The 26,276-nt window shown below is 40.9% G+C and overlaps 3 protein-coding genes across 14 annotated transcripts; 2 read left to right on the forward strand and 1 right to left on the reverse strand.

The window, feature by feature from the left end:
• The first annotated feature begins 1,153 nt into the window (after positions 1-1,153).
• On the forward strand, positions 1,154-4,144 carry LOC116844253 (NADH dehydrogenase [ubiquinone] 1 alpha subcomplex subunit 8). Its single transcript, XM_032815528.1, has 3 exons — positions 1,154-1,507; positions 2,519-2,694; positions 3,644-4,144. The coding sequence occupies exons 1-3, from the start codon at positions 1,379-1,381 to the stop codon at positions 3,861-3,863; spliced, it is 525 nt and encodes a 174-aa protein (XP_032671419.1). The 5' UTR covers positions 1,154-1,378; the 3' UTR covers positions 3,864-4,144.
• Positions 4,145-4,653: 509 nt separating this feature from the next.
• On the reverse strand, positions 4,654-8,840 carry LOC116844252 (alpha-1,3-mannosyl-glycoprotein 2-beta-N-acetylglucosaminyltransferase). 7 transcript variants are annotated; one of them, XM_032815525.1, is made up of 12 exons: positions 8,555-8,840; positions 7,888-8,049; positions 7,691-7,820; positions 7,502-7,607; positions 7,249-7,409; positions 6,826-7,056; positions 6,582-6,720; positions 6,288-6,516; positions 5,603-5,707; positions 5,389-5,479; positions 5,140-5,310; positions 4,654-5,057 (listed from the first exon to the last, which is right to left on the reverse strand). In XM_032815525.1, the coding sequence occupies exons 3-12, from the start codon at positions 7,793-7,795 to the stop codon at positions 4,944-4,946; spliced, it is 1,452 nt and encodes a 483-aa protein (XP_032671416.1). In that variant the 5' UTR covers positions 7,796-7,820; positions 7,888-8,049; positions 8,555-8,840; the 3' UTR covers positions 4,654-4,943. The 7 variants fall into 7 exon arrangements, with proteins under 7 accessions (XP_032671416.1, XP_032671417.1, XP_032671413.1 ...); XM_032815526.1 differs by having other exon boundaries at positions 7,888-7,966; positions 8,505-8,840; XM_032815522.1 differs by having other exon boundaries at positions 8,505-8,840.
• Positions 8,841-11,352: 2,512 nt separating this feature from the next.
• On the forward strand, positions 11,353-26,111 carry LOC116844189 (protein split ends). 6 transcript variants are annotated; one of them, XM_032815390.1, is made up of 9 exons: positions 11,353-12,601; positions 13,587-13,675; positions 13,882-14,046; positions 14,541-14,657; positions 14,733-15,089; positions 15,170-15,765; positions 15,880-16,025; positions 16,132-17,510; positions 18,954-26,111. In XM_032815390.1, the coding sequence occupies exons 1-9, from the start codon at positions 12,574-12,576 to the stop codon at positions 22,845-22,847; spliced, it is 6,771 nt and encodes a 2,256-aa protein (XP_032671281.1). In that variant the 5' UTR covers positions 11,353-12,573; the 3' UTR covers positions 22,848-26,111. The 6 variants fall into 6 exon arrangements, with proteins under 6 accessions (XP_032671281.1, XP_032671284.1, XP_032671282.1 ...); XM_032815393.1 differs by having other exon boundaries at positions 15,170-15,735; positions 18,954-26,110; XM_032815391.1 differs by having other exon boundaries at positions 14,733-15,071; positions 18,954-26,110.
• The last annotated feature ends 165 nt before the right edge of the window (positions 26,112-26,276 follow it).

A 26,276-nucleotide genomic window follows, 5' to 3' on the forward strand; every position in this document is an offset into this window, starting at 1 on the left:
TCTCAACACTCCCGAGACTTATTAACGCGCGAGACTCACTTTCGACGGATAAAAGACGCGAGAAACGCGGAGCGATGTGGATCGATGTGTACCCATGGCTGTTGCTTGGCGCGAAAAGATCGAGCATTTCGCGCGATTCATTACCAACGCCTAGATTGAATAACCACGATGACAACCTCGTAGTACGAAACGAACGCGATTGGTTAAGGCGTCTGCCGTATAGATCGCGTCATTGTAGACGCGCGAGAGGTCATTCGCATCACTGGCGCGTTCACATTCATGTACTTTTGGCACTTTTGGCGCGCTAATAAACTTTTGGTATACGTGATTGACAGCGCGCACGTCTGCGATCTTTTTGTGCCGAGTAATGCAGAATTCACACCACGATCGATGTCCGACGTCCGATATCCGATAGGAGAACAGCTTTCTAATAGAGAATTCAATTCTCCATTGGAAAGCTGTCCTCTTATTAGATATCGGAGGTCGTACGTCGGACATCAGACGCGGTGTGAATTCTCCATAACTGCCATGGACACAACGTTCCGTATTCCATACGTCTTTCGCTTGTGTCTTGTAAGTCTTCTGCCGGAAATAAGTATTAGAGTGCCGAAAACAACGACGCGCGATCGTCAGGACATATCGTAAGTACATTATTACGGAGTAATCTCCTCCCTTCTCGACACATAAAGCTAAGATGACCAAACGTCGCGATTTTTCACCCTTTATCCCAAATTTTTTCGAATGCTATTCGGGACACCGATTTGTCATTATTTTCAATGATTGTCAAATAATTTTCGGATCTTTTTACCCCCTTCCCCGCACCTCGCTTCATACATTTATGAAGCGTCCTGAATTCAGGGCTGGGAAATGTAGTTATCTTAATTAAATAGAAATACATCGAGCACAAATCAGTGCTGGGATTTTGTAACTCGTTATTGGAATTAACGACAGTTTCGTTATCGTTGCGCAGCTTTTGTATACCGTAAAAAAGCTATGCAACGATAACGAAATTGTCGTTAATTCCAATAACGAGTTACAAAATCCCAGCACAGGCGCATTTTATCGTTATCACCGCGAATATACGCCTAACGAACGTAGTAAAGGCGCACTTTGTTAGATGGCGTCTCGAAAATGCGCCTGCTCTCATGCTTCTCTTTAGCCTCGTGAAATCGAAGGAGCGACTATCGATATCTTGGCACGTGCTGTCGATATCGCGTTATGCACTGGTTCCAGAGATTCGCGTGTCCGTGATGTTCGTTTTGTAATTACGTGCTGAATCGTACAAGCGAGGTTTCGCGCCGAGCGTGTTTGTGCGAGAACGGTCGCCTCGTCGCAAATGATAAGCAACACCGTCGAAGCAGCGCTGTAAAAAAGGAATATGGCCGCGACGGCGAAAACCGTACTTCCCGAGGAAAGCGAGTTAACCGTGCAGGAAATCGATGCTAGTTGGCCAACACTGCACACCGCATCGGTTTACATCGGCAAAGCCTGCGAGTGGTACAATAATGTGAGTCGCGGCGACCTTCGCGACAGCCGAATCTCGCGCAAACAATGACGCGATATTTATCTTCGTTCGTCAAGCAGTGAGGATTACATAATGACGTGCCGAGTCCTTCTACGACGTTTGACATGTACCCCGGGCATGACGGAAGGTCGCGATGACGTCCAAATGATGTATAAATGACAAGGGAATTACGCGAAAATCAGTATTCATAGTCAGTTCTTACGTTTAAATTATCTCGTGTTCATCTTCAGATACTGTGTAAGTAATGAAACAATTCATGCAGGATCTAAGGATGAATTTGAGATGATCTGAAATATAAGATTCGACCATGAATGCTGTCGTAAAAGCTCGCTTCTCGTTCATAATTCGATCATTTTCTTGTCATTTTAACTTTGTTGTGCCTCTCTCTTCTGCCTAGTACCTCATAATACATGTTACCAACCAGTCAGCGCAAACTTCTAAAGAATGTTTTAAACGTCCTATTTTTTTTTAAATTCAGACGTCTTTTAAAAGTTCATGTTGTCTACTTTAGCCTATTTTACAATATGCTCTTTTCCTTCTGTTTCTTTCTCTTTATTGATTTCTAACCTTGAGTCTTTAGCCAGAAAAAGTTAGAGAAGGAACAGAAAGCACATTGTGGATCAAGCTTTATTTGACATTACATGGTTTCATGTCCACCTACTGTAATATGATGATATACAAGCCAATAATGTCATGAAAATAGCTTTTATTCAATGTATTTACACTTCAACTTAATTTTCAGTCTGATCATATTTGTACAAATTAGAACTGTGCATGATCTATATATATGAAGTTAGATCTGTATATAAAAATCTATATATAAAGAAATTGTTGTTTGGAGCACAGACAAGCTTCTGAACATAAATTATTTCATGTAACTTAGATATTTTGGAGATACATATGACAAAGTATTAGTTTTCGTATTGATTGGAGAATTCTCAAAGAATATATGCAAAGTCAGTGTCTTCTATAAGAAGTTTATTTTTCTTTCAGGATTTTATGTTATGTAGATCAGAGGAAGGTGACCCGCGTCGTTGCCTGAACGAAGGGAAGGCTGTAACCGCTTGTGCCCTAGATGTTCTCAAAAAGCTGAAGAAGCACTGCCTGGACGATTTCAATGCATATATGACTTGTCTTGAAAGATCATCTGGAACGTTGGAGTTCTCTCCGTATGTTATTTCTGTCCCTAATGACAAAAGGAAAAAATCTCCAAGCTAACATTGAAACTACCAATGATTAATGATCTATTTCTGTCAGAGCAATCAAAATGGGTTCTTGAAAAAAAAATGTTTACTTACCTTTTAGTTTTATTCGACGTCAATTAAAAATATAAAATGTACTGTTATAAATTCGAGTAACTCTTATAAGAAACCAGTTTAATTAGCCAGCGTTGCTCGGGCTTCTTATATCTAGATCGTTTAAATTACAAAATGTCAAGTGGATAAAATTAGGAGATAAAGTATTCAGATTTCATGAAGCCTATATTTTTTGCAGAGTTCTAGAGAGTACTTGTGCAAACTTTGGTTCAGATCAGTCAAAGGATTTAGGAGTTCAGGTTCCTGGCCCCTCGCATTGTCTATCTCTTTAATGATGTCAGAAGTGAGAAAATGCATGCTAAAAATTCTTGCAAAATAGGTCAAAATAAAAATATATATCCATAAAGTAACACTTGCAATCGATTAAACAAATTTGTAAGATATTCCGTGCACTCCCCTTTTGCTCTAACAATTAATAATTTATTGTAAATTAACCTGAATAGAAATAGGCGAAGAAATAAGTTAAGAAGATGAATTGTATATTACGTTAATTACGTAATACTACAATTAAGTGTTACTTTATAGATATATACTTTTATTTTGACGTATTTTGCAAGAATTTTTAGCATGCATTTTCTCACTTCTAACGTCATTAAAAAGAGATAGACAATGCGAGGGGCCAGAAGCCTTGATAAGGAATATGTAGACAGACATTCTATTTTATATGTATATAAATTGCAAACCCCTGTCATTTTGGTAATTCTTAATGTTGATTACTTATGTTGAGTACTTATTTAGTGTCTTGTGTTCATATTGATTATAACATAAATTGTAACATTGATGTAATATAAATATTATTCAGATGCCGAAAAACGCAGGCTGCGTTGGATCAGTGCGTTCTTCAGAATTTGAATATAGAACGTCCATCTTTCGGTTACTTCTGCGAGACCAAAGTGCACCACACGTCGAGGCCACGACCAGAGACTCCAACTACAACGTTTCCAGATCCGGTTCCCGGAATTCCACCCGATCAACCGCGTGAGAAAGCCAAGTACCACAATCGCTTCTGGTATAAGAGTTAAATCTTTCAAAGGATTACCACTGAGTACTTCGATCGTGCTGCACAAGTCACGTTGTCGGACGATTCGGGGTGCTTCAGGTAATTAGACAATTCTAGAGAATCGAGGGTACGCAACTTGCAGTTGCGCTTCTAAATGTAGAAACGTCTCGCTTGGAAATGTATAGAACTGCCATTGTACATGTGACATTGTTAATATAAAGTAATGAACAGCAAAATAAGCGATAATTCGCTCATTCATTGTGTTGTTTCACCTTGTACAAATACAGATGTCGAGCACCACAACAGTTTGTCATTTTTTATGCTTAGTCAACCTTAATCCTATCGACATTATTACATATTGGAAATACTGGTATTTTTGTAATCAGATTATATTTTTAAACATTGTTTGAGACAACAAGAAATCTCGAAATCCAGGCGGATTGCGAATTGATACGGAATACAGAATTTGTGGATAATACTTTTAGTAGGATAAGAACAGCGTAGACACAGAGATCTAGTTTTCCGGAAAAAAAAACTATACTTCGTCCACATCGTGACACATAATCTCGTAACAAAACTTGTCGTCACAAAAGCAGCATGAGCAAAAATATATTAACATATTCTCGTTTTGGAAGATACATCAATTAATCAATGGGAAGTATTGCTTTGTCCACACTACAGTACTTTGTATATGTGATAGATTCTCTTAATTTTCATGAGACAAAATTCACCTGCCGTTTGTATGTACAAGTGTTGAGTACAACTCTTGAGAAGAATGAGATATTTCCTGATTCAACGCGAGGTATACTTACTTTATATATGTATATATATATATATATATATATATATATATATATCACAAACTTATTACGTATCTATTAAAGAATATGTTAATAGCTTTTACGGGAGTAATCTCATTTTTTTCGAAATTGGCGAAGAATGTAACATCACTGAATCTCCAAGAACATGGTCTTGTGACGTTAACACAAATACGAACATTGTCGTCAGTTTGTAAACAATATGTTCACCTAGCCTGCATCAAAGGAAAAAATGCACTGCGTACTTGTGGAATCTACAAGTCTCTCAAGAGCACAATCGTGTGTTAGCTCCATTTGATGTCGTAGCCGCTCCAGTTTGCACTCGGTGCTAAATGCACGCGTCGTCCGTTGTAGAAAAACGTGACCACGCCACGATATCCAGATCTGGGTACACCGCTCTGTAACATCGAGTTTGCCGAAAAATTTTAGAACGGTACACATCAAAGCAAAGATACGAATCTTATCAAATAGACGCATTACCCTAAAATCATCCATTAAGCCAAGCAGCTTGCTTGTATTCTTAAATGACTGACGAGTATAATAGGGTATCCGTACTGGACCAGGAGCAACTATGTTCCCGTTCTTCAATTCCGAATAGCTAACCACCGTCGACTGATATACATCATTGACGAAAGCTATATCGTAATTATCCTGCAAAAATGTCTCGGTAATTATACATACACTCAATGTGTGGATATACTTTCTAGTAAAAATCTGATATTTCCTTACTTTTAGCAAATAGGATAGATTCATCTTGGTGAAAGGCACAAATTGTTCATTCAGCTTGATATATTTCAAGTGTTTCTCAAAGAATAAGCCGCTAGAAATAATAGGATACCAGTTAAAACTTTGCTCAAACCATGCAAATCAGTTTTAATGTATTCGCAAAAATGAACTCTATATGTGTTCTTATATAATACATAAATAAAATTGCAATAAGTACTTGCTGACTCCAAGTTTCCCGAATGTCCTAGTTCGCGATATTTCCGGGCGGATACAAGCTCTATTCTTGCGTTGCTCCGGTTGCCTCACCCAATCGTCCCAATATCTATAATAGCGAAAAATATATAATCGCAAATATATGGACGTTGTGAAGAATACATAAAAAATAAGTGAAGGCTCTTGGCCTCTCACGTTGTCTATCTTTTTTTAGTGATATCAGAAGCGAGAAAATGCATGCTAAAAATTCTTGCAAAATACGTTAAAATAAAAATATATATTCATAAAGCAACACTTGCAATCGATTAGACAAATTTATAAGATATTAAGTCCCCTTTTGCTCTATCAATCATATAGCGTAAATTAACGTGACATTCAATTCATTTTCTTATTTCTTTGCCTAATTCTATTTAGGTTAATTTACAATTATTGATTGTTAGAGCAAAAGGAGAGTCGGAATATCTTACAAATTATGGAATATCTTATAAATTTGTTTAATGGATTGTCATTTTATGGATATATTTTTATTTTAACGTATTTTGCAAGAATTTTTAGCATGCATTTTCTCGCTTCTGACGTCATTAAAAAGAAATAGACAATGTGAGGGGCCAGGAGTCTTAAAATATTCGAATAACTGTTTATAAAATATATGTATATAACAAAATCTTTGATAAAGAATCTTTGCTCACGATTTGGGCCACTTTGGTGCAAGTTCCATCCATAAATCACGCGTAAGCATCCAACCTAAACCAGGGAAGAAATCTGTCCTATAAAGTAAATGTGGCGCGTGCTCGTCCACCAAGCTGGCTTTGCCATTGTCGTTCCACGCGGACACACACCATAGAGAGCTATCATTCACTAATAGGGGGTAAGTCCCCAGGAAGTACTCGTAAAAGTCTGGAGCAATGTCCAAGTCATCTGCACAATAATTAGAAATATCGTATCAATTTGTTAAATTTGCATCGCACAAACTGACTACTGACCTTCAACTATAATTGCGGTACTGTACCCAAGCTTTATAAATACTTGGTTTAACGCCCATCTATAGTGACGAGCGATCTTAAAGTATCCCCTAAATTTCTTTTCCTTAGGTGGTATTTCAATATCTGATTGATCAGGTTGCTGAAACAATTACAAGGAGCGTAATAATACCATCACAGAGATATGAAATATGCCTTCATTAAAATCACAAGTGATGATTATAACTGTATATCTAAAAGTTTATACCTTTATATGTAACAGCTCGTTTCCATATCTCGCTATAACGTCTGCAGTTTGTCGATGATCACAGTCTTGCGATACAACTATCGGGAACTGTTCTTTATTCGGTCTTAATTTTACTAATTGATCTAAACACCGCTCTACCGTAATACGATTACAAGAAACAACCAAAATAGCTATTATTGGAGATCCATCGGGTAGCTTTTGCACTGAGACAACATCGTGTGCCGACTCATCCTGTTGAAGCATATGAAAGGTAGAAACTTGAAAATTATAATCTGTACTCACGAATCCTGACTTGCCGAAATTAGTCAAACTAATACTTGAATAAGATTATTATGTAATATGATAAGAGCTAATACATTATAGCAAATTATTGACACAATCTTGTAGATTATAATCTACAAGATTAGATTACAAATATCTTACAGGTAAAATAGTATCCTGCGTTGGCTTTAGCTTCCTAGCATTGCTATCTTCTATTTTTTTTAACAAGATACTCTTAATCTTATTGTTATCATTCTTGTTATATTTGTCTTTCTCTGTCTCATCTATTGGCAATTGGGCAGCGCTTGATTTCTCATATTGTTCTGAAACAGCAAATTGCACACTTTGTTACGCACACTTTGTCCTACTTACATTTATTGAAGTATGTACAGTGCAGATTAGCCTTCAATATTACTTTTTCGTCGTTTACTCTCGTTGAGTCCTTCAAGGAGTTCCTGATTTATGATGATCTGTTGCTTCACTTTCTTTTCCAATCTGCTAATCTGATTTGACAGTTTATCCTGAAAATGAGAACACAGGCAAGTGAGACGACACTAATTGTTCCAAATCATCTCGCAACAGATTGTAACAATAGATATACTACCTTATCCTGGTCTTTGCTGACTGGTTGGTCCAAAAATATGAAGTATGTAACCACAGCCCATAAGACAAGGGACACAAAAATGAAAGTGACCGATCTGTTCCGCATGACACAAGACCAGGTGTCACCGTAACTGCAATATTAAATCACATTGAGGACAATAGTGTAGCCAGTATAACACAAAAAGAACAAATACTAACAAGGTTTCCACACGTCGCAGTACACGTCAATACATATTTGCTATACATGGATTTCTAATGCTTGGTGATTACGCTTCTCCTGCAAAATCACAGCGATCGTCACAACTCAGCCCGACGAGCGCACGAACTTCAGCATCTGGCGTTACTCGGAGACGTCACTTACTGCGTGATACGCGTGTGTGTGTGAGAGCTGTGATATACTTCTAATCACAAATCATAAGGAAGTGTCGCACTCCATGTCGTCAGTGAAATACGCTTATGTAGTAGTGACACAAGAGGCAAGCAGTCGAATGCATGATTCGTCTTTTTCGGCTGGCCGAGCACAATGACCGCGTTATAAGCGCGAATACGGGAAACACTCCTTCTTATCTTAACGTGCACACGTATACGCAGGAAGTTTGACGATACGAGAAAATTACACGGATCTCACTGAAATTGGCGTTTGCGTGTGATAACGGCGCGCGATAATCCTCCGCGATATGAAGCCGCGCGCCGACGTCGCGCAGCGATGCGAAATTTTCACACGAGGCAAACGTCACAGAGGAGGATATGTCGATGACATTTTACAATAGCCAAGCACGCAGTGTTGTACGATAGCGACAGCATGGGCTACTCACGCATTCTGAGACAGGAAGAGCGACACGCACACTCGCGTGGGCTAACTCACTCCGTTGTCGCTCGTTAATCGAATCACGAGATCGAGGCGGTCCATCTAGCAAGATGAATCCGTGTGGCCGAGCACAGTCTTGGCTTGAGAGAGATTTGGCCTGCGGTATTTGAGCTTGCGGGCACGGACCTCACGGCTACGTTAAGCGCGAGACGCGCTTGGCGATAGCGGCTGTGTCAGTCGAGAGTGAAACGAGCGTGATAACCGCGCGCGCAACGGCTCCTCTTGTCATCCTTCGACAGCACAGCCGTTCCTCGCCGAGTGGTCCGATCCGACTGAAGTGGCTGGAGAACTTGCGAGCGCAATAGCTCGCCTGGAGCAGCGCGCGCCGCCGTTATATGCAGGTGCGTGCCGCCGAGGTTGAGGTACAGAATGCGTCGCGATTAGAGATGAAAATGACTCGGTCTGTGTGACGGTAATTTGCTCGAGAAATTACGGCAAATTACTCGATAATTTCGGAAAGCTGGTAAAATGTTCATTTAGAAAAGAATACAGAAATAAAAGGGTTTTAGTATAAAGCTGGAGAAGAGTATTCAACCCTTAAGATAAATAAGATCTTTTATTTTACTCATATTTTCTATAAAGTATTTTGATATATTGTATATTTTGATGTATTGTATACAGTAATTAGGAAACTAAATACATAGCAATTAAAGAAACTTAAAAAAAATTTTAAGGTTTCAATCTATATTTTTCGAAAACGTCAAAATAAACCTCGAAAACAGTCTCAGTCTATATTTTTCATACCATCTTACAAGCTTACAACATTTTTATTTATTACCTTGGGCATCAAAGATAAAATGAGCAACAAAGATAAAATGAGCGAGCGTTGCGAGCGTGTAACAGAACGCGGCCTTTGTTGTTTCAGCGACTAAACTGTGTATATAATTAAAAATTTCTAGTAATATTTAAAAAATAAAAACTTTTCCACACATCACAGAAGTTTCAAAAAGCTTTCAGAAAGATTTCAGGAAGATCTCAGAAAGATTTAATGTTTCTGAAATCTTTCTGAAAGCTTCTTGAAACTTCTATGTTATGTGGGTTAATATTCTCGAAGGATGAGAGTGTAAGAAGAATGTTTTATCTTGTACGAATATATACATGGAATTATCAAAAAGAACACAATTTAAAATTGTGAAATTAATTTTTTGGGTTACGCTAAGTGTGAGAAAAATTTTTTTGAATAAAAAAATTTTTCCGTTAAAAATAAAAAGTACAGCCCTCCCGAAACTTTTTTCTGACTACGCCACTGACTATAGACTTCCAATATCGGCAGCAAGAATACAGCCACAATATGTTCTCTTATCTTTCATGCAAACTATGTCAAACTGTTTTTGAAAATATAGCTAAAAATCTGCACGAGAAAAATTTATGATATAATATGTGTAATAAAGCTGTTATAAATAAAGTATAACATATAAATTATAAATATTATAATTCAATGAAAGCAAATCTTTTAAGGGGATGCTGGAGTCGATGACGAACCCGAACGATGTCGATAATACAGAGACGATCGTCACTAACATAATCACGCTATCCTTTTCGTATTTCTTGTATATACAGAACTTATATGAATGTGTGTTGCTTTGTTTTATTATATTCAATGAAAAACCATATATGTGTAGAAATCTTTCTGCAAATTTTTTTGATATTCTTAAGCTTCTAAATGCAGATGTGAAAATAGAGCAATGTTCTTAAAAATTTTTCTGTTTGGATTATCCACACTTTTGGTATGTGCAAGCTGCAGAACTTTTGGATTAGGCAAATATTACGCTAACAGCTTGAGATAATTAAAAATTAAATTATATTAAATATAATAATAATTATAATAATTAATTATATTAAAAATTTATTGTTCATTTTCGTCACATATCGAGCAATGCTCTTATTTATTTTTGCACGTACTTTCATTGTGTAAAAACATTCCCATATAGCACAAATCTCTAAAAGACTTCTTAAAGAGTTCCAAAAGAGTTTCCAAGTTCTCCAGAACACTTCCCAGCAAACACAACGTTACATATAACATACATGTTAGCTGTAATTTCCTACTCAACAATATAACTGTTATATAACCAGGCAGCACACACACGTTTTAAAAATGTTTTATAAACGTTAGAACCAAATCTTTCATAACTGTTTCCAAAACGTTTCATAACGTTTCTGAAACGTTCTTCATGAGTAAAAATGTCCACTCAAAAAACGTTAGGAAATGTTATTTTTGCGAAAAAAATCGTTGAAGAAATGTTTTATAAACGATTCATAAATAAGGTTTCAGAGAGGTTCTTGTTAAAACGTTTTTTATTGGTGCTTTACGGTTCTGAAACTATAGATACTTTTAAGAAACGTTTCTGATACGTGTATACCTGATATGCTACCTGGGTATCACATATGTTATATAACACGTATGTTATATAACAGTTACATTGTTGAATAGGAAATTATAACTAACGCGTATGTTACATGTAACGTTGTGTTTGCTGGGTTTTGGAATTCTTTAAGAAGTCTTTTGGGGATTTGTGCTATATGGGTTTATAATTCTGCGTAACCAATACGACGTAAACTTTGCGAAAAAATGTCAGTGTTCTGTCGGTAAAGTTTTCAGCATCCTCTTAATATTGTTACATATAACTTTATTTCTCTCAAGCATCAAGAACAACGTCCAATTACACGTTAGAATCGGAAGGAAGAGGTGGTGGAGGAGGAGATCATTTGAATTTAGCGGCACAGAACCGCCATATTAATCTAATTCACACCCATTGCGATCAGATGGCATTTGCGCAATAATCGCGTCGCGAGTACAAGCGAGCCACTCTGCAAACAGTCCGTGCTGGTCCGCACCCGTGTAAAGTGTAGTTGAATAAGCGTATCGTGCCAGAGGAATCGTCGGGCGCGCAAGGTACGTGCCGATCGTTCGCGTTGCACACGCCTTAACCGAGCGCGCGCCGAGAGCGACCGTCCGTTCGTCCGTCCTTCCCGAGCGTCGCTTCTCGCGCAAACTCGTCGTCGGATCGCGCGTTGGCTCCGTTCGGCGCGGCCACGGTGGCGACGGCGACGGCGACGACGACGACGGCGGCGGCGGTGGCGGTGGCGGCGGCGGCGGCGACGACGACGACGACGGCGGCTGGTGGTTATGTGTTTTGGATTCGCCAGCCCGTGTGTCCCGATTAGAATGACCGCGAGTGCCGCGCGCATCCATCGCGAGCTACACGACGATCGTGTCGCGGCCAGATAAATCGGTGAGACAGACGAGGCGCCGACGACGAGGACGACGACGACGATAACGTCGACATCGGAGACGTCGACCGGAAAGAGAGAGAGAGGAGAGAGAGAAAGAGAGAGAGAGAGAGATCGGCCCGCCGAGAGCGGCTGGCGGTACAAAACGGATGCGCGAATGCGCCCTACGCCGCTAGCTGCGTTCACCGATCCCTCCAGCGAAGCCCGGCCAGCTAGTTATGCTCTGCGAGCTATGCGAGCTCGCGCTCATCGCACGCTCGCCCGCGCCTACTGGGACTACTACGGGTGTTATGCACCGTTGATGTGCATCCCGGTGTTTTAATATATACGGGCTCGGCATTCACACGCGCACATCATACATACATACATACATTTATACATACATACATATATACATACATACACACACACACACACACATACTGATCCATACACACGCATACATATGTAAAATATCTATACACATATATATATATACACATATATATATATGTACATCGCCGGGCGGCGGAAGTGTTTTGCTCGATTCTCCTCGTCGCGCGCGCACAGACTGCGCTACACTGCGCGCTATACGAGCCTCCACATCGCCACCTCTCTCTTTCTTTTTCGCCTGCCGCGGCGCCGGGTACGGCCTACCAAGGAAGCGCGATTCGCGCTCGCCCGCGCGCTCCGTTTCGACTCGACTGAGCCCGAAGCCGACCCCCCGACGCCGATCTTCGCCAAGCTCCACCGTGTCTGTCCCACCCTGACGTGATTCGCCCGGTTCGCCCGCCACACGACGGGTTATGTTTCCAACTTTCATCGGGATCCTAGGTGAGTTCTCAGTCACCGGCTGTCGCGTCGGAAAAGAGTGAGAAACACCGCGCGACCGAACGGCATTCTATGTGTCTGAGCTTTGTCTTTTCGCTAATGATGTGTGTGTATATATATGTATATATATATATATGTATATACGTATATATATGTATATGTACATATATATATGCACACACACGTAAAGTCACTACGACGATAGAAATAGTGTCGCGTCTTCGTGGTAGCGAGCCGCGCATATATAATGATCTTTGATTCTTGAACTACTATATAGGATGTGTGTCCTTGGATGTGTGTCCTTAAATTTTGTTTACAGGAATCTCTATGTGCGTGTGTGTGTGTATGTGTGTGTGTGTGTGCTCCTTTTTTGTACGTATGCTGTGCGCGCGTGTACGTGTGTGTTTCCTGTGTATGAGTTGTGTAGCTGTACACTTGATATTTTGCATTTTTTGTGTAAACCTGTGAGTAGAATTCTTAAAGTAACATGTGAATGTATCGATATAGTATGAAATAATATTATCCCAAGTGATTGTTTATGTTTGAGTAAATTTTGAATCAAGTCCAGAGATATTTTCTTATGGATAAACCAAGAAAAATGTATGGCATTAAATATAACACGTAGACATGAATGTACAAACTTCGAAAAATATTAAAAATACATTAATAAAATATCATTGAAAAGGAAAACACATATGTGAACATATCTGTCTGTTACAAGAAATATCTTGCAATTGAATTTTCAATTTGATTACTTAGTAGCGGTATCTTTGTATTTTGATTAAATATAAAGAGGTTGTTAAAATCACACAGTGATTATTTGGCAAGAAACATTAAACTAAAATGTTTTTATTGGAATATAAATTCATATGCACTCCTCTGCAACAATATTGCTTGGTCCAAACGACACGTAATTACGACTGATTACTCTCAAATAATTAGTGGGATTAAGATGAAGGAACTCTTAATTGTTCCTTTATTTTTTTAGACATTCAATCGTGGTGGGAGGTGCCAAGTATAGCACACTTTTGCTCATTATTTAGAGCTGCCTTCAATCTTCTGGATTTTGATATCGAGGTATCTAATTAAATGCTAACTCTTACGAGTAAGCAGCGTATACAAAACCCGCTAGTACCGCTTTGGTATCCAGACAGTGAACTGGCTGTCACGCTTCGGCTTGATTGTTTTATTTATGAGCTTGCATACACCATTCTGTTCCCTCCTTGACCGTCAACATATCGTACACTCGAACGTGTTTCAATATTAATGTGACATAATTGTAGGATTTAGAAGAAGCTTTACTAACCGACGGAGGTACGGAGGGACGACTTCTTCAGGAGCTAATAGTAAAATTGTTGGAAGGCTGTTTGCCAAATGACACTCGCAATGACATCTCTACCTTTAATTATCAGATGTTTTTGCGTAGACTCTTTCGGAAGAAATGTCAAGTGAGTATCTCTCGAGATTGCTCCGCGCGATATGCCCGGGAAAAAAATTGTTATACATATATTACATGCATTACATATACACATATATAATTATATATAATTATATATAATTATATATAAGTCGTATATAATTATATATGACCCCCTATCTATATGTGTGAATTCTATTTATATAGTTTTACATATATATAATTTTATATAACTGTATATACGTACACACATGGAAGAAAATGCTTTTGAATGAAGAAAGGAAGAAATAGTTTTATTCTATTAAATATCATGAGCCATTAGAAATATAAACATTTATTTGCATTGTATTTGTGCAATAGCATTTTTCTCATGGACATATAAAATTATATATGATTATATGTATTACTACACACACACACACACACACATATAGAGACAAAATTCTTTTCCCGAGTGAAGTTTTAGTCGTCGATATCGACGAATCCCTACATCTCTATATATATTTAACTTTACATACTTTACAGGAATACAAATATGAAAACCCTTTCAATACAGACGTAGACTTTGAGTTGTTGCCTCTTCGTCAGAAAGTAGAGATACTACGTGCTCTCTGTGACTTCAGGCTAGACGCCGAAGACGTAGTATGTGTTCAGTTAAGCGAGATATTATATAAAAATGCACTATGATTGTTTAACGTCATAATGTTAATGTAACAGGAGCAGTCGTTAAGTAATTTGGACTCGGATAGCCTGCGAGTCGAACCTTTGGGACATGATCGTAAGAATTCTGCCTACTGGTACTTCTACGGCACTCGACTGTACAGGGAGGATTATATTGATACTTCTAACAGTGCCTCATACAAGCAGAAAAGCAAGCCACGGGACAAAAAGCGTAAAAGACGACGGAACAGAGTGGCGAAGGAGGAACAGGAAGAGGAGGAGAAGGAGGAAGTTAGTTTAATAGACAGCGAGAACAAGGGACGAGAGAGCGTTTGGCAAGTTGTTTGTTTCACTCAACAAGACTGGAGCAGACTGGTTGAAAAATTTCGTGACTCGGTAACGATTGCTTCTGGTGTACGAAAATACATACATATCGTTCATTGATATTTATTCGATATTCATTTATCTATCTATCTGTCTATCTTTCTTCCTAGGAATACGACACCGAGCGTAAACTTTATCGTACATTGTCCGAAGACTTCATGCCGGAAATACCAAAGTTGTTTGATTTGAAAGAGAAACAGCAAAGGCGCAAACTATTACAGCGTAACAGCTCACGAGTGCTCCGAAGCCAGGAACCTACCACACAGATGGACGCAGTCATGGTCAGGTCCAAGATTAAGACTAAAACGACCAAAGGGACTAAAAAGGAGCCAGGCACGAAAGCTGTTTACGTTAAGGAAGAGACCTCGCCGCCGATGCCAAATCCGCCGATTCAGAAGAAAGGACGGCAAACAAACAATTCCCTAGCCTCAGCTGTTGGTCAGATTGTTATTCACACGCGGGACGAGGTACAGGACTTGGAGAAGAAGAAAGGCATCGGTAATCATGGCGATGGTAATTATGTGTCGTGCAATTATACGGGGTATAGATTTGGCTATTCCTTCGGCATCGAAGAGGAAGAACGCCGCGTTGGAATGCACAAAGTACTCGAAAGTGTTAAAGATCATACGGACGCCTGGCCATTTATTGATCCTGTTGATGAAGAGTATGCACCGAGGTGCGGATTCTTACAAATATTCGATTTTTGGTACAGTTTTTTTTTTTTTTTTTTTTATGGACGTTGATTGATTATAACGATTTCTTGGATGGCCAAGAAATCTTTATGATATTCTATTATTAACGTCACGAATGGTTTTTACAGGTATTATAGTGTGGTACGAAGGCCTATGGATCTCAGTACTATGGAGGAGAAATTGGAAGGCGGCTCGTACAAGAGTTTAAGTCAGTTTAAACGCGATTTCCGACTTATTGTTGATAATTGTAGGCAGTACAATGGTTCAGATAATGGTTTGTACATTTTTCTATTTAACTTAAATATTAATTTAAATATATTTTTGCTGATAAGTAACTTCGTTTTATCAACATCTTGACATAAACGTTTTATAAATTACAGAATATACGGAAATGGCGGTTAATCTTAAAGAAGCTTTCGACAAGGCTGTGAATCGTTATTTGGAATCAGAGACGTCCAGTGATGAAGATCCTGCATCTCCTCGATCGTTAGCTGGAACGCCAACATCTCCATCTTACCCGTCACGCCTTTTATCTTCTTCGCATCACAACGCACGCAAACGTTCGAAAAAGTCAACCAAAAAATCTAAGTCATATAAACCCGAAAGTAGAGCCAAGTCTAAGAGTGAAAAGGTGGATGAAGATGAAAAGAGGAATAAAAGTATCAAGATTACTAAAAAGAAAAGGGGAAAGAAGAAAGGTAAAAAGGTGAAAGAGGAAGAGCTGGATGAGGATGAAGAGGAACAGGAAGACCAAGAAAGTGAAGATGCAATATCCGAAACCAGCATTGCAACATCAAAGAGAAGGAAAAATGTTGATGTAAACAATTTACTTAAAACCAAAAAACTATCCTCTAAAGAAGCAGAAGAATTGAAAACTCCTAACAAAAAAACAAGCAAAGAACGACATAAACCGAAAAAAGATTCGGAAATCGTACGATCTGCGAAAGAAACAAAAGAGAATAAGAAGCGAAAAGAAGATTTCGAGGAAGATTATGAGCCTCTAGTAATCGTGAAGAGTAAAAGTAGAAAAATCGAAAGGAAGGAGCTTGAGGAAACCGGAATATTAGCGGACAATGCCAAGAAAAACGCTAAAAAAATCGAAGTGGAAGAAAGCGACACGGTTTTCAAGGAAGATAAAAAGCAATCTTCACACGTCAAAATGAAAAAGAGTCGTAAGAAAGAGAAGGCGAGCTTAAAAACTGCAGCAAAAGCTGATGAAAAGTCCGACAAGAGCCATACGAAAGAGAAAGAGAAGAAATCAAAACAGAAGAACGAAGAACTGAAAAACGGAGAGTTGAAAAGCCAGGCGGATCCCAAAGATGTAGAATTAGAAAGTGCTTTAGATTCAAAGCATACTCACGCCTCCAAAAAACTCTCCGCATTAATTGGTAATAAAGATTTAGAGTCGCTTGATAGTTTAAAGGATAAGATAAGTGATAGGAGACGCGAGGAGAAGTTGAAAAACGAAAAAGAGAAGCAAAGGAAAGCGGTAAAAAACGACACTCATGGTGTCTTTTCAAAAAAAGTGCCTTCAAATGGTAGTACTTTTCATGACAATGACAAAGATAGTGCAAAGCGATCAAAGTCAAAGAAAGGTACGAAGGAAGATAAGAACACGGTTAACGACGACACAATTAAGAATCAAGACTCGGAAATTAATGAAAAGAAAGTCGCTCAAACTAAACATACCAAAGGACTAGGAGCAGAAGAGAATTCTCTGAGTCAAGCGTTAAATCAAGCGACGGAGAAGACGCTTCATGTAAGTTTATAATTATTTCGACTATAAAATTTGTTTAATGAAGATAGATGATATAAACATATAAGGCCTGTTCTTTGTAGCTGTATTGCTGAACTAGTGTAATAAGTTAGAGTGAGAAAACGTATGTTTGTCTCACTTCAATATGTTGCACCAGTTCAGTAGTACAAAGAACAGATCTATATTCACACATATATGACATGACACACACATATACGTTTTATATATATAATTTACATAAATTTACTAAGTTACATATTATTTATTGAGTTATTATATTAGTTATTTTCTGTCTGTATGTTAGCAGCATTATTCTATTCATTTTTCATATTTATTAACCCTTTATATTGACATTTAATTGACGCTCACGCGGGACATTTGTGTTTATTTAAATTGACGTTTAGAAAAACCAAAAACGTACATTAAATTACGTGCTTAAAACGTGTTGGGAGAGATAATCTTGGCTCATAAATAGTAGAACATTTGAGAGTAATAATTCTAACGAAAGTGGTTACTTTTTTTAATATGGGGTTTTTTTATGTGCTTCATAACTCAAATGATTACTTAGGAGAAAATATTTTGAATTGTTAATCAATAAAGAATTGATATTAATCAATAAATTCTTGAAAAATCAAAAGCATTGGACTATATTAAACGAAATTTCATTTATTATCATTCTTATATAATATTTAAAAAAGAAACTCTCTCTATAATACATTATAATCACTATAAAAAGGAATTACAGCAGATTATATTTTATCACTATGTAAAAGAACTATAATATTTTATAATATTTACAACGATGGTCGAACATACATGTCCCAATGATTGACATATTGATTTTATATTTTTCTTTGTTGAAATGCTTTTCAATATACAAAACAATATAATAAATAAAAAGAAATATTTAGTTACTTTGTGATTTTGTTTCATTTATTGATAAGCATCTTAACAAACACAAATATATTATTAGTAATTCAATTATCGGTACATGTTCAATCACTAGGACGTTTACCTTACCTGTGACAGTTACTTAACTATTGCTTGTATCGAGTTCATGAACCGTGGCGAAATTTAATAAACTATATAAGAAAAAATAAGAAATTCATAAAATGCATACGTGCGTTTACAGGAAAAAGATTAAAAGCAGCAATATACCCTTATAGAAATATCATACTAAGAATCATTGATAATTACTTATTATCCACTTATTATTTTTAATACTGAAAATAAGTAATTATCAATGATTCTTAGTATGATATTTCTATAAGGGTAATATCAGTAGTAGTAATAAATAGCAAAATATAATTGTACAATTTGTAATCATTTGAATAATACGTATGCTACGAATAATACTATAATAATAATAATAATGCTATTTGAATAATACATTACTATTCGAATATTTTCGTATGTTTACATTTGTGAAATTATTACATGAAATAGGACATCAATAAATGGCTCGATGACGCACCAAAACTGTCAGGATTCTCTTCTGGCAGCGACTCTCCAATGTCTCACACTCCAGTCGAATCCAGTCGATCGGGAACGAAAGCAGAGGCTGCGCGAAAGAGACCGAGTTCTATTAAGATATTTGGGCCTCACGGACCAAGTCGACCGAAGAAGATACAACGCACAATGAACCGCTTGCAGCCGGGCAAGAGCAAAGGGAACTTGCTTCTGAAAAAACCACTCAATATACCCAACACTAACACCAACGACGCGGTCTACGCTACTAGCGATAACGACCAGCCGAGCAAGGATAACGACGAAGAGCCGAAGCTTAGCTTAGGTACCGTTCTGAAGAACGTGGATTCCATTCAATTGATCTGCAAAAGTCTGGTGCCATCACCCAATCCCAATTTGTCGAACGACGATGAGGAAGAGGACCACGCGCGCACACCGTCTCGGGCTTCTAGTATCAAAGAAGAGAAAACAGTGAGTCTGAAAGGTGCTACGGGTGGCACGTCGAGTGCAGCGGACGAGAAGGAGTCTCGACCCAGCACGGAGGAGTCGCAGAAACCAAAGTCCGCCACGCCGAACTTGAGTGCCTGGTTCAAAGCTTTCGGAGCGCCAAAATCAAAAAAGAAGGACGACGAGACGGAGGAGGCCACGGCGAAGAAGGATGGCGACTTACAGGAGGTGTTCTGCGGCAGGCAGCGGCGGATGAGTACCGGCGGCAGTAGTGTCAGTGAGTCGGTGTCCAGTTTTTCTCAGGAATCGCCGCCGGCTTCGCGCGCGGTCCGTTCCCCTCAGAATCAGCCAGTGGTGACCACGAACGAGCCGCCGATAAGAGGCGCGGGTTTCTACCAGGACGCATTGTCGACCGGCAGCAGTCCTTACAACAGCCCTTTTTACGCAACGCCTCCGAGATACAGCGCGCAATTGCCGCCCACGCCGTCGCCGCAAAATCACCCCCTGTCTCCGGCTTACCCGTCGTCCGCCTCTTACGAGCAGCCACCACCCCCGTATCCTCAGGTGCACGCCCATCAGTCGCCACACCAGTCGCCGTATCAAAAATCCTCGCCACAAGAGAACGCCAGCGAGACATATCCGCAAATGTCTCCGACATTTCCGCAACGCTCGCCGCAGAGCAGCTTCCCTCCTCAGAACACGGTGCAGGGCGACTCCTATACGCAGCAGTTGCCCAGCAACAATCAAAATCAATCGCCCGTTTATTCGCAGCACTCGCCGCAACCGATTCAGCCGGTCTACCCTCAGCCGTCGCCCCAGACGCCGCCGTCGAATTACTCGCAGCCTTCGCCGCAACAGCCACCTACGGCGAAGTACTCACAGCCATCTCCTCAGCAGAACGCCGTCGCCAATTATTCTCAACCCTCCCCGCAGGCAGTTGCTAATTACTCGCAAGCATCTCCGCAACAGCAGCATTCCCCTTACTCGCAGCCTTCCCCTCAAGCACCGCCGAATTACTCGCAAGCGTCGCCACAACAGCAGCACTCGCCGTATGCGCAGTCTTCTCCTCAGCAATCCGCCGGCTACTCTCAACTTTCGCCGCAGCCGCCTGCGAATTATTCTCAACCTTCACCTCAACCGCCCAGCGTGTATTCGCAGCCATCTCCCCAACCGCCAGGCTTCTCTCAGCCATCGCCGCAGGCGCACTCCGCCAACTACTCGCAGCCGTCGCCGCAGCCTCTGAACTCGTATCCGCAGGCGTCCCCGCAGCCGCGGAACTACTCGCAGCCGTCGCCACAGCAGATCCAGACCTTCGCCCAACACTCGCCGCAGACGCAGCCAGCTTACTCGCAATCGTCGCCGCAGAACAGCCCGTACTCGCAGTCGTCGCCGCAATCGTTGACCAATTATTCGCAGCCGTCTCCTCAGCAGCCGACTACGTACTCGCATCCGCTGCACTCGCCGCAGACCCCGTCGAGCTACTCACAGCTCTCGCCACAGCAGACGCCAGCGGCGAACTATTCGCAATCCTCGCCTCAGCGTAAGTCGACCTGCCCGCCTGTGCAGACTCCGCAGCAATCGCCGAGTTACCAGCAACCCTCCCCCCAACAACCGCCGAATTACTCGCAGCTGCAGTCCTCGAAGAATTCGGAAGAATATTCCGCGACTACGACATCGCCGGCGCCGTCGAGCTATCCCCAGGGCTTCAAGCAGAACCCCGCATACGTTCAACAGTCACCGACGACGTCGTCAGTGAGCGAGCCCGAACACCAACGAACGGAATATCTCAAGTCCAACGTTAGCGAGAAGGCCGCGACGACGAGCGACCAGCAGAGGAACTTCCCCGTCCAGTCGGAATCGTCGTTAAACCTGAACGCGAATCATCAGATCTACCAGTCGCCGAGTCAGTATCCGCCGACGTATCCGAACAGTTACACCAACATTGAGCTCCAGAGATCTGCTTCGCGACACGGCTGTCCAGAACAGACGCAGCAGTCGACGACGGCGCAGGAGCGAGCCAGCTTCTCCGAGATCAGCGACAGCCTGAACGCACAGAAATACGCGCAGTCACGCGGTTTTCTCAGCAAGACGTCCGGCAGCGGGGAGCAACTGGTGGCGCAGGATCAGACGCAGCTGTTAACATTCCAACAGAACCTGACGGCACATGAGTCGCTTTACCAGAGCGGCTTCCAGCCATCCGGTTACCCGCTAGCGAACTCGAGAGCAGTGTATCATAGTCCTCATTACTTCGACACGACCAGCAAGTCTACCAGCAGCGCCGGCACTACCAGTCCAGCGGCAGCCAGCGGTAACCTTCCACCTGTGAAGAAACGCGTGTATAACGAGCCATCGTCCGGCGATTCCGGCAGCTCGCGCAGCCTGCCGCAGGAGAGTTCGACGCGCGCAACTCAGGAACAGTTTGGCTTCGATCCGATGATGGCTTTGCCGCAACCGGACGCCGTCTCCGCCAGTCAATTCGACGCCGCGTACGTCGGTAGCCTCGCCGACTCAGTAGCATCCAATCCGGCATATGCACGGTTGAGCCTCGGCTTGGTGGGTCGACCAGGCAAAGAGCAACAGCAGCTGCTGACGATCCCGCGGCCACCTGCGACGAAACCGGAACATCTGGCCTATGGGCGTGGCTCTGCACCAGGGGCGGAGTTAGATCTGAATCTGTTGCAAAGTCTGCAGAGCGCAGCGGCGAAGAACAGCCCAGGCATCTTGGCGATGTCGCGTCGAGCAGGCGAGAGCGCTGCGCCCACCACCACGACGTCGTCTAAGCCGAAGAAGAGCAGAAAGAGCAAGCAGCAACAGCAGCAGCAACAAGAGCAACAGAACGCAGCCGCAACTACTGTGTCGGCGACGGCCACCGTGACGTCCACCGTCGGAGCTGACCAGCAGCCCGGCATACCTGCCTTCCCGCAGTACGCGGCCGCGTCTGCCGACTCCATCGGCTTGAAGAGCGCCGCTGCGGTGGTACCGGCTGCCGGCAGTGCCTTCAACTTTGCCGCGTCCACGAGTACGACCGGCAGCGCGCCGTTCTACGACAAGGACGCCACTGCCGCGGCGGCGTTCGCTTTTTTGGACGAGTTCCGAAATCCTACCAGCTACTACAACATGGCCCTACGACAGCAGCAGCAACAACAGCAGCAGCAACAGCAGCAGCAGTCGGTGCCGCCAGTGACGGACGCTTCCCAGTCGGCCTGCAACAAGCTCGCCAACCAGACGCCCAGGAACTACGCGCCGCATCCGTTTCTTCATTCGGCAGCCGCTGCTCAGAGGTCGGCGGCCTACGGCCCGCCGGTATCCGCCTACGTACCGCACGGGCCCAACTTAGCCATGGATCCGACCGCTTATCAACAGTACATACATTCTCTCTATGCTCTTCAGCCGCCGCCGCATCATCACAGACCGTCCTGGCTTTAGCCATAACTAGAATCGCTGTGAGCTCTGCGTGACTCAGTCCAGACAGACTGAAATAGTACTCTGTAGTAGGGCTGCCAAGTATTCGGATATCTGACTATTCGGATATCCATGATCGGTTTCGACTCGAAAACTCTGAAGCATATTATTTGGATCAAAATTCAGACCATAAGAAGATTCGAATCCAGATTTGAATCCAGGATCAAAATCCGGATGTAGAATCGAGATCTAAAGCCGCGAATATTGATTCAAATTAAATAAAAAAAAACTAGCAAACCAATAAATAAGAATATTGATCTAATTTAATAAAAAAATTATACATTCGATGTAATTATTATTTAAATACATAAACAGGCACTATTTTCTCATGTTAAGACCCAGTTCCACAAACTCCAGTTAACTGGCTGGTGGACTTGACCAATCGCATTTGATATTTAAGAAGAGTTAATCAGAATTAACCAATCACTATTGGGACTTAACTGGTAGTTAAAATTAAACGGATGTTGTGGAACTTGGCCTAAGTCATCAAATTAAAGTTAAAAGTATCGGCTACATCCCGCAAAGAAAGTTACTTTACAATTTTTGTCAAATTCGTGATTTATGTATGCTCTTATTTAAAATAAGAGCATACACTAACCAAATTCACCAATTTTACAATAGCCGCAAAACAGTTTTCTTTGCTAAACATAGCCATTGATTATTTATTGATTGTTAAGTTTTCGAGAGGAATCTGTGTCTGGTCGATTCGCTTACAAGCTGAGATCTGGAATCGATGTTTGATCGACTGTTCGGGTTTCTTGAAAAATCTGAATTTTTTACATTTATTTACTATCCGGATAGTGTCAGATTCGGAGAAACGTTGGAGCTCTACTCTTCAGGTTTCCTTCACAGTGGACCGTGATATAACGCGGCGGAGGTGTTGGAAGAATAGGGGGATATGTATGTGTGTGTGTGTGTGTGTATGTGTGGTCCAGCTCTCACACGTCTAATACCAAATAAAAAAATCGAAAGTCTCTTAACGAGCTCATATGAGAGAGAGGAAGAGACCGGACAGTGCGCCTTGGACAATTTTGTTTTCTTTCGGAAGGGACATCCTCCTCACAACTTGTCTTTTTTTCATTTATTGCTTCCCTTTTTGCGCAATTGATCGTCGTTAGACACGTATCCACAACACTACGGAATCAGATGACGATTTGTAGGTTTCTTTGTCCTCCTCCGCTCGACTTTCTTTTTACGAGGAAGCGACGAGAATTTTGGCATTTTTACACACTAAGGAGGGAGGAGGTCTTAGCTTCTGTCCGATGAAATCCAGAGAAAAAAAGAACACGTTATATGTAGCCATATGTAAATAAAGCCTACTTTCGATGTAGGAATTTTTGATAGTTTTCTAAAATGAGACTATATTAGCCGGCAGGTTTTTGATAGCTCTAAGGCGAGATCGCTAGCGCCGAGAATAAGTCGATCGCACTTCTATCAAAAGTTCCTCCGTGTTAGCGAGCGCGCGATAGCGTTTCTTGTCGGTGTGTATGTGTGTGTGTGTGAGTGTGTGTGTGTGTGCGCGCGCGCGTGTGTGTGTGTGTGTGTCGGGACGCAGAAGTATGCAATATTCGATTTGCCGTTTATTAGTGACGGTCCCAATAGCTACGCGCGGTTCGGGTCCATGATTCGCTGATTGTCATCTTAGCCGTCGGTTATCACGTTGATTTTGTCCTCCATTGTTCTTTCAATCCTTAGAAATTAATCGTCGACCATTAGAGATGTACGTAAAAATTCTGCAGAAATGAGAGAGGATTTATGTATAAATATATCGAACGCACTTTGTTGCTGTAGCGGCATTCCGTACGATATTAGCGTTATTCGTCGATAATTTCGATTGTTAACACGTCACGCTGATCGACTACCTTAAACTACATCAAACATCCGTGATGCTTGCGACGTTATTTTCCAGGTTAACGTCAACTGCGTATTTATCGTGAAACGTAGGGCTGCTACTTGACTCTTCGCGGTTGCGATACCTTAAAAGTGAAAGCGCTTCTAGGAATATCTCGACTCTGCAAAGAGTCAAACGCGAGCGAGACGGTTGCCGGTTGATAATGTTCGCACAGCAAACTAAGATGTTTAACCTTTAGAGGTCCGGAAAACCAATATTTTGGCGCACCAGAATAACTTGTTCAATTTTTTTTTTATTAAATATTCATTTTCTTAATATTATTAGCAATTTTTAATATTAATTTTTGATATCCGCACTTTCAAATAAAAAAAATTAAAATTACGTGATAAAAGGGGTAGTTTTTGTAATTTTATAGGGGTTGTTTTCAGGTTTATTGTATTTTTGATATCAGATTTGGATTCTACGTCGAAAAATACATCAGAAACGCATATTTACACTTACAAATTGATGTGAAAGAAGTATTTTTTTCGAATTTGAAATTTTATATACGGGCTGATCCCTTCCGGACCGGAAAGCCAATATATTGGCGCTATCTATGATCGATACTTAGTATATAGTCAATCCATGATATAAGATACCTTTTTTACCACTTTATTAAGGCGGATATGCCCTCTCAAATCCCGGCCCTCTAAAGGTTAATGATGTGTCGATGTGTGCTGTGCGATCACTATGCAGCTGAGTCGTATCAATGTCGAGTTAATAATGGAGATCACGTCGAATATGGTTAACACGGTAAAGAATATCGCTACTGGTGTACGTTATGTAGATTACTTAGCGACGTAAGGATAGCACATAAGTTAGGCTTTCTTTGTATATATAAAACACATATCTCGCATAGACGATGTGCTCGATGTAAAGTGAGATCAAGACGCAGGATTATGAATGATGAGTTATGACTGGCAAGTGATTGAGGAGGAGGCGTACTGGAGGAAAACGTATGAAAAGAAAAGGCGCATAATAGTAATATACATACAGATCACACAAATATATGTATATATATATATATATATATATATATATATATATATATGTGTGTGTGCGTGTATGTGTGTGATACATGCGCGAAACAAAGACGAAATATACTGTAACACGCCGCTATCATCATACACATTAACTCATCTTTATCGCTGAGACGAATCTGAAGCATTGACAGAAGAAGCAGTATATTGAAACTTATAAATATATACATATATATTGTAAATGTATATTGTAAATGTATCGACAGATTAAAACACAGTTTGTTACAAAATCACGAGGTTTCATTCCGTGATCATTTCGCCAGCTTTTGTCAGTCGTATCCCAGTAAACACAAAGTATCATCCATATTACAATGTCAGCTCAATTATATAGTATGTCATGTAATTGTTACTTTGTTATATAACAAAATAACAGTTACGTAATATACTATATGATTGAGCTGATATTGTAACATCGATGATACTTTGTGTTTACTGGGATAGTTCCGTGATTATTCACTCCTT

This window comes from Odontomachus brunneus, unplaced genomic scaffold (assembly GCF_010583005.1).
Source record: "Odontomachus brunneus isolate Ranch 3 - 2012 unplaced genomic scaffold, Obru_v1 Obru_scaffold_040, whole genome shotgun sequence".
Taxonomy (NCBI): domain Eukaryota; kingdom Metazoa; phylum Arthropoda; class Insecta; order Hymenoptera; family Formicidae; genus Odontomachus; species Odontomachus brunneus.